This window comes from Pavona decussata, unplaced genomic scaffold (genome assembly GCF_977016875.1).
Source record: "Pavona decussata unplaced genomic scaffold, jaPavDecu1.1 SCAFFOLD_202, whole genome shotgun sequence".
Classification (NCBI taxonomy): Eukaryota; Metazoa; Cnidaria; class Anthozoa; order Scleractinia; family Agariciidae; genus Pavona; species Pavona decussata.
Genome location: NW_028145610.1, coordinates 1,367,534 through 1,375,802, shown reverse-complemented (window position 1 = coordinate 1,375,802; position 8,269 = coordinate 1,367,534). Strand labels below are relative to the sequence as shown.

The 8,269-nt window shown below is 41.3% G+C and overlaps 2 protein-coding genes across 2 annotated transcripts in view; one reads left to right on the top strand and one right to left on the bottom strand.

Moving 5' to 3' along the window:
* Nucleotides 1-79: 79 nt before the first annotated feature.
* Nucleotides 80-3,209, top strand: LOC146461043 (uncharacterized). The gene is made up of 3 exons (XM_085087369.1): nucleotides 80-342; nucleotides 840-937; nucleotides 2,192-3,209. The coding sequence occupies exons 1-3, from the start codon at nucleotides 165-167 to the stop codon at nucleotides 2,285-2,287; spliced, it is 372 nt and encodes a 123-aa protein (XP_084943495.1). The 5' UTR covers nucleotides 80-164; the 3' UTR covers nucleotides 2,288-3,209.
* The window catches only part of LOC146461042 (uncharacterized), a 39,675-nt gene continuing 34,139 nt past the window's right edge, over nucleotides 2,734-8,269 (bottom strand). The window contains exons 16-19 of the mRNA XM_085087330.1: nucleotides 6,583-6,831; nucleotides 5,401-5,441; nucleotides 4,663-4,719; nucleotides 2,734-3,097 (exon numbers count right to left, since the gene is read on the bottom strand). Of these exons, the coding sequence (XP_084943456.1) occupies nucleotides 2,750-3,097; nucleotides 4,663-4,719; nucleotides 5,401-5,441; nucleotides 6,583-6,831 (695 nt within the window). The 3' untranslated portion in view covers nucleotides 2,734-2,749. The remainder of the gene's footprint in view (nucleotides 3,098-4,662; nucleotides 4,720-5,400; nucleotides 5,442-6,582; nucleotides 6,832-8,269) is intronic.

Sequence of the window (8,269 nt, the reverse complement as noted above, 5' to 3'; positions counted from 1 at the left end):
CCATAGAAAACTAACCAATCAAAATTATTAAAATGGACGATTTCGGGGGAGACTGGTATCTAGATTGCTTCGGAACGAACGAGCAAGGTCTGCGAACTAGTTCTCTGTTATGACAAAAATTTTACTATCAAGTCAGGAAAGTTTGAAGTCCATATAGGCAAGAAATGTCCTCTAAATTGGTTCGTAAAGGTTTAGATTTGGTGAATAATGCTGGAGCTCCAAGATCGCAGAAACGTAAGTCGTTTCAAAAGGAGGAAAAGCCCTTAAAGAAACGAAAACGAAGCTCTAACCGTGCAAGCAAAGAGAAGCATCGACAACCACGTGGATTGCAGTTGTCATCAGGTACTCAGTAATAATAGTTAAGTTGTGGGCTATGCAGATACATCAACGACAACCAAATAGTTAGAATACTAACTGCATCGCTGAACAGACATAGGTTACTGGTTTGTGTGCTTAACCACTTTGCGTGACAAAATAATGGATAGTAACGCCTTTATTAGCTAGTATACAGTAAAGTGATGAAGTCATGTCAGTTATATTTTAGTGGAGTTAGTCGTGTAATAGAATAAAAACAAGGCTAGATCCGAGCCTCGTTTCCATGGTAACTCGGTCACGTAACCCACGCCCTTAACACGTGAGAACCCCGAGGAGGTGTCTAAAACATTTTTAAAAACGTTATGTTAGAGATTTTGGTGTTGATTCATTCACGTGTATGGTAAAACGATGTAATCAATCGGCTGCCATAGCCTTGTTCCCATGGTGGAGAATTCCCACAAGACTTATCTTAGACTACACCCCCTCCGAAACTTTTGTCATAATTAGAGTTATTATTTTTGTAGGTCACACAAAAAAAGCACAACAAACAGACTTCACTGAAGAGAATCTGGAGTACTTCAAGAAAGCAACATGGAAAATTAAAAAAGATACTTACGACAAAGTAAAACTTAACTTTTTATTAATATCATCCACCCCATTTACAGTAGGTCATTGGCAAAAGTTGCCCATTGAATATAATTGTTCTCGTCATGATGTTTAAGAATACTGTGAACTATATACATCCTTTGTGGTACAGCAGTTCAGTTGTTAAGTATTGGGGGTTGGGGCACGGTGGATGGGCTTAAAGGCAGTGAAAGTTGGGAGAGAAGGAGAATGGAATTGTGAGAAAAAAAAAACATTTAATTGTGAGACAACAGAAAGTGGAAGAAATGGGAAGGAAATTAAGCAACATTACACAGCAACAGTGAGAACTGTCAAATCCTTGGACAAGTTGTTTGAAGCCCAGTTAGACCTAATCCTGGGTTAACTGTGGAGAAAACCTATAAGTTGTCATGGAGGTTAATCTGGATTAGCATAACCATGCCTTGAACAACTCAACTCATTGTAACAATTTTGTCCTATATATGGTTCCAACTTTTTTGTGATAAAAGTTCTTCCAATGTGTGAAGTTTAGACTTCATCCGTGTCTATGGAGTTCTGTGTACCAGACTTGTGATTTGATGAAGCTGTTATTACCAAAGAAGCTGTTTTCCTTTCTACGGTGAACTTATAAGTTGTCATTTTCTTTATTTGCTAGTTAGTTGAAAGATGAAGAGCCATTGTACATGTATATATTGACATGCTGTTAATAAACCATCATCATCATCATTATTATTAAACAAAATTATAGAATAGAATAAAGACCCCTGCAGTTATTTATGTAACTCAAGCAGCTGTGAAAAGAAAGCCTAAAAAAAATCAGGCTTGAACAGGATTCAAACCCATGACCTCTGCAATGTAAACTGAGCTATCAAGCCAATTTTTTTCAGGCTTTCTTTTTGCAACTGCTAAGGTTGCATAAATAACTGTGGAGGTCTTTCTTCTATTTAATTTTCCACCCGCAGTTCAAATATATGTTTAATATATTCATATCCCATTATATGATAATTTATTGTTAAGTTACTAGCCTGTGAGAGCGTATGCCTTTTGTGGCTTTTATTTCAGGTGCAAAAGGTCACTGCTCTCACAGGTCATATGTATAGGATTATATCTCTTTTAAAGATTACATAAATTATTATTACAAGTTTAAATCAACTGTACTGATGTACTGTCTCATGCAGTTTTCTTGAGAAAAGAAAAGATAAACTCTTAAGACAAATATTTCAAAGGGTTAGGTGAACGCCATGTTGTTTGTTTACTACTTTGTATTGTTTAGATTTTAGAGAGGCAAAACAAGCTCCAAAGAAACAAGAACTCAGAAGAAAAGTTTGAAGAATCAGATAACGAAGAAGGAGGGCTGTTTGATGACTAAAGAATTAAAGGAAGCGCAATGTAAATCAGTCAATAATATTTCTTTCGTTATGACGCGGATGTGTTGTCTGAATTTTAAAAGTCTGACAAGACATGGACGCCAGGACCACCTCAGAGGGAGGTGCAGTGAAGGGCTTAAACTACAGAAAGAAACAACTTCATGTGTCCCTCTTAGAGCCGAATGAACCTGCGAATACAAGTGCCTCTCATCCCCTCGAGAGAGAGAGAGCTTCTGTAAAGATGGTTAAGAGGCAACTTTTTCCCTTTGCTGGCGTCAACAGTGAGTTCTGAGACTCGCTCACTTGGCAGCTCACACATTTCCTTTCTTCCCTCCTGTTCAAGCATTGGATACCTCCAGGATCTCGAAGCCTTGCTTATCAGCTTCTCTGTTACAAGGGAAATAGCGGCTATAGGTGACACTGTTACGTTTACTTTCGAGTTGTTTGGTTTTTGCTTCATGGAATTAAACGTAATCCGGTTGTCCACCTGCCATTTCTCTTGCCTGTGCAGTCAGTTTGGAAATCGAGCGTGGATGTAAAAATGAAGGACAAGCCGAAGTGTTGTTCCCTTCTAACGGAGCTCGTAGGTCTGCCAGGTTGAGAATTTCTCTTGACGAGTGTACCGTGCCAGCTGCGCTGTGTCTTCGCGTTCTTCGCTGTAGTTCGGCAGAGTTGTCTGTCGAGGACCAAGATTCCCGTTTTGAGTAGCAGTACTGTGTTGGTTCTGTTTTGTGATTTCGCACGCGTATTCTCGCTTGAGGGCTGTAGCATGTTGTTGGAGTAAAATCTTCCGATAGGATTTCTTCCGAGAGCTGTTGAAAAAAGCGGAGGAAAAAGATTTGGAGATGCTAAAACTGGAAACAAACTACTTGGTGTCTGAATAACTGTAATAAAAGTGTACGAAAATTAAACTTGTTGGCATTTTTTCCCGCCTCTTTCATGACAAATAATTTCAGTAGTCCCAACTTCTCAACGGACTCAAACCGAATCTCATTTCGATTGGATTTGCGTACTAAAAAAAAAATAATAATAATAAATAAATAAATAAATAAATAAACAAATGGGAATTTCAGTGACTTTCATCCACAGTTTCCAGGTGGAATTGGAATTTGGGAATGATTGGTTTGGTGGAGGGAGGAAAACTGGAGATCCCGGAGAGAAACCCTCGGAGCAGGGACGAGAACCAAAAAACAAACTCAACCCACACGTGACGCAACACCCGGAATCGAACCCGGGTCACTGCGCCATCCCTGCTCCCCCGGGAAGCTATTTTAACGGACACTCTCGTAAGCGGACAGCTCTAGCTTCTTACGACCGCCTTAACAAAACCCCGTTTAACTCCCATGCAAACTCTGTATTTGCACATTCTTGTAAGTGGACATTCCCGTAAGCGGCCGCGGACACTTTCAGGGTTTACGATTTAGACTTTTCTTTGTTTTAAGCTCCCGTAAGCGGACACCCGAAAGGAAATCCCTTTGCCTCTGAATCTTATTTTAATCATTCAACCTCACATCCGTGTTCGTTATCGCCATCATCGCGGAATGCAAGTATTTTTATTTATTTATTTTTTGCATTCCCAATGTTTATTGTTAGCTGGGCAAGCTCCCGTAAGCGGCGAACCATCCCTTGCACTTCTAGTGGCCGCTTACGAGAACCAGCCTCGTAAGCAGCCAGCTCCAGTTACGGACACCTTTCAGCGTTCCGAGGGTATCCGCTTACCAGAGCTCCCACTGTAGTCATCTGCTGTTGATTTGCTGGATTCTCAAATCACCTGCATTTCAATCAAAGTGTGGCTTCCTATGACCTAATTCAACAATCCTAAAGTAATGCTGTTCACCTTCAAGAGCGCTTTGCGCCTCTATTGCAAATTTGTTTTAATGTACCTTTATATGGTAAACACAAGTTGAAAAACTCGAGTTAGCAAACTTGTTTGTGCCGCTATCACACCCCAATAGCATGGCGTCTCCTACGAGCTTCGTGTTGCAGTGGCATGCAAGAAGAATTGCGGCTTCCTGCCTGTTAATGTTTAGTATATTCTTCATTGTCCTGTATTTCTTCTATCAACTTCTTTCTTCTTCAGCCGTCATCTTGTGCGGTAATGATGTAAAATCAAGTGAAGATAGCGCGACATTTGCTTGATAAAAAGTGAGCGAACAATTCGCGTTTGACAGTCATTTACACGTCAAATATGCGTTTGCCAACAGAGAAAAGACGGCGAGAATAGAGACAAGTTCTCTTTGTCACCATCAGTTTGCCAACTGTTGGTGCGAAGTTCACACATGCCAATTCGAGTTTGTCAACTTTTGGTTGTCGTGTAAAGGCGCTTTTAAGTTCAAGCGTAAAGTTCTGGGCATACTTTAGAGCTATTAGACCTTACCGTCAGACATTTTCTAAGTTCCTTTTCGAGAGCTTTGTGACCATTAGCCGAGGCTACCTATAAACAACAACAACAACAACAACAACAACAAATAAACAAATATAAAATAAAACGGGAATTGGAAAATTCAATCTTTGTTTTCATCTAACCATTATTCAGGTCTGTAAAAAGTCCAAAGAGAATGAAAGTCGACGAGAGTTGACGAGAGTCCACGGAAGTGAACTGGAATGAATAGAGGTTGACGAGGGTTAATAGAGTGGAAGAGAATTAGTTCACGACACTTGACGAAAGTTAACGAGGCCACAGGGGCGAACAAGAGTTTTACCACAATACCTTGCGAACCTAACAGCCAATAGGCACGTAGAAAGCCATATTTTTGGCCAAATTCGTCCCTTTACTAACAAAATTGTGTATGCTAGATTTGAAGATTTTAGAACCTTTCTGTGCGTTTTTATGAGCATTTTTAGGGTTTTCGTTCGTACGCTAAGAGTTATGGTAAGTACCAGTCGGCATCTTTTTTCGGTAGGATGGAGTACACGACATTCCAAATCGCACTCAAATCGCCACTGAATCACAGCGAGAATCACCAGTAGTTAGATTTCAGATCTCTCTTAAAATTTACTTACTTACTTACTTAAATTGCTTCCACAATCGTCTGCGTAAAAGGCCCTTCAGTTTGCCGTGCAAAGAAGGAGCCTTAGAGTAGCTATACCGGGAGCAATACCGAAGCAAACTTACCTGTAATGGGATCTGGCCATACCGGTTAACAAGTGTAGCATCTGAAGAGAACAAAGAGGTTCATTTGTCAGCTGGTGAAATTGAATAAAAAGTAAATATAATCCCTCAAATAAGGCTATGTCTACACTATGCAGGATAGTATTTTACGCCGTTGTGAAAAATACTCCGGCCTGGTGTGAACAGAAGTGGCCCAAAATCGCCACCATCTTTCCACTAGAATCCAATCCTCGCTCCTCGTTGTTGACTTCCGTTTCGGTTCGATTCTATGTTCATACTACTAAGAAAAGTGTCACGAAAACCTATCCGATATGCGACGATTCACTTTCAGACCGAAGAAGTGCAGCATCGCTCCGCACAAAAATCGATCCCAAATCGGCGTTTTGTGTGTGAACGAAAGCCCTATCCGATATATTTTTGGTGCCGGCACAAGAGCTATCCGGTATAGTGTAGACATCGCCTAAGACGGCGAAGCAAGAGTTTAAATAAAAAATGGGTCTGGCGTGTCCATTCTTACTCTTTCCCGCATAGCTGACGGGCGGGTTTGTTCGCGTGGTGGTAACGTTTTAGTAGAGTAGCCGTGCACATGGCTCCGACGCCAAACACTGGCATTACACGAACATTCCCGCTGACTTCTCTCATCCAACAAATAACAACTAACAAATAACGCGTACCCATTTGCACACTTAACGTATGAACTGTTTCGGAAGAAAGAGAAGCACATCATGAGATCCGCAGGTCGAAGACGGTAAAGTGTCGCTAAATATGTTGACTTTAAAAATTCAGCCCTTCGCTCCAACTTTAAATCTGTTCCTAAGCCTTTACAAAGAGATATAAGAAAAGTTTTCTTTTGGAGTAGTTGCCAAGCTGTCACAACTTTTCTAAAAAATCGCACACAGCATTAAGATCTTCTTAACCCTTTCAGCCCTAACAATGATCAGCATCAAATTTCTCCTTGTAATATCAATGCTTACTCAACCCCTGAAGGTGATTTTTCTTGATATTTTAAGAACTTCTCCACAGTACTTTTATAAGAAAAGTATGGGAACAAGACAGGAGAATTTGTTCTTTGATATTTGGGGTTAAAGGGTTCAATAGCGCTGAGTTGCCTGAGAACTTGCAGAGAAATTTCATCTCTCTGCGAACTAACTAGTACATTATTCTCCACAACATACATGTAATTACCTGCACCCTCTTTCAGAAGTAAATTGGCGATATTGAGTCTGCCGCACATCGCTGCTGTGTGAAGCGGAGTCTGTCCATCAAAGTCAGATACATTCACGTGCCCGGTCCATCTAATCAATCGTTTAAGGGCCCTTGCGTCACCCGTGTTGACGGCGTCAATCATTAGCTGAGCCAGCTTGCACTCGCTGATGGTCCCTCCACGGGCCTTCAGGTGCTCGGCAACTCCGTGACGGCCATTCACAACAGCATCTGTATAACCCGTGACAATACCTCAGGTGACGTCCATACTAATCCAGATAAATGTGCAAACGGTGTTTTCGCCCCGAAAACTCATCAAATGTTTTCTGCCCTCACTATTGTTTGCGTATCGTTTTCGGCGTCCTTACTAAAACGCTTCCTCACCCACAGAAGCGTTAAAAGCAAGGTGAAGGGTGCGCACATTACAGTTGTAACGTCTGCGTTTTCAAAACGCTCCGTTTCGCCGTTATTACCAGTACGCCGTTATTACCAAGACGGCGTTTAAAATTTATTTTCACTTCGCTTTGGTATGGGCGAAAGGCCAAACCAGAAAAAGAAAATGCCTTTGCAAATTTATCTGGATTAGTGCAGACAGGGCCCAAATTTTAAGCCCTGGTAAGACAGAGCAGCAAATGGTCGCAGGAGTTTCCGCAGTTGTGTCTGTCAGTCTCGACTAAACCACAGGGTTACCATCCTCAGTTTCTGTGGGAAACTGTGGCGGCGTTGTTTTCTAAATGCAACATTCAGGAGCAGGTTTATGGCTTTTAAACAGAATTGAATAAAAACGCTGAAAAATATAAACACGATGTGGAGATTTGTTATTCTCTGTTTGTTTTGTTGATTTGATGTTTGTAAGTGTGGTTATACAAAGTCAAAAACAGCCAAATTGCCACTTGCAACCGAGGAAAAACTCACTTGTCAAGACAAATGGCCGGTTATCTCCGAAAGCGGTCTAAAGCACGAAGCTCCCGGGAAAGTGGCTACTACACCCTGATGGAATGTGGGACGTTAGTGTAGTGTTCGCTACCCCACCTTCTCCTCCCTGCCTTGTCAAGTCAGCAAAAATAACTCACTTGCTGAGCCATTTATTTCTTTAGGTTGGTACTTATCTCTGCATGATTGCTACGAAATATGAAGCGACTTGGAGAAGCACTCTTTCCCCAATTCTAGATGGAATATGGGATGAAGTTCACCATTTGCTACCCCCACCACCTCCTCCCTCGCGTTGTATAATCCGGAAGCTATCTCACTTGCTTATAGCCAAGTGACACTATCTCCGACACATTCTAATACATGAAGCCTTTAGGAGAATTAGTAGTACCCCCCGGGTTGGATGCTAGTCCGTCTTTTGTCAACACCCCACCTCTTCTTATTCCCTGGTGAAGCTCGAGAAAGCACTCACATACAAGACACATTCATACACGCCATAATTATATTTAATTGAAGTCATAATTTTGACTACCATACACATTTAAAAGGTCATACATCACAATAGTTTAACACAAGCAACAACTTACAAGCACTGATTTATCGACCCGATTAACAGGTTCAATCGCGCTGGCCAAATTACACGTTACAGTTTGTCGACCGATTCCTTTAACTGTAGGTTTAGCGCGGGGTAAAAATCAGCGTGATTGAAAAAATCCGTAGCTAGCACTGCCACGGATTG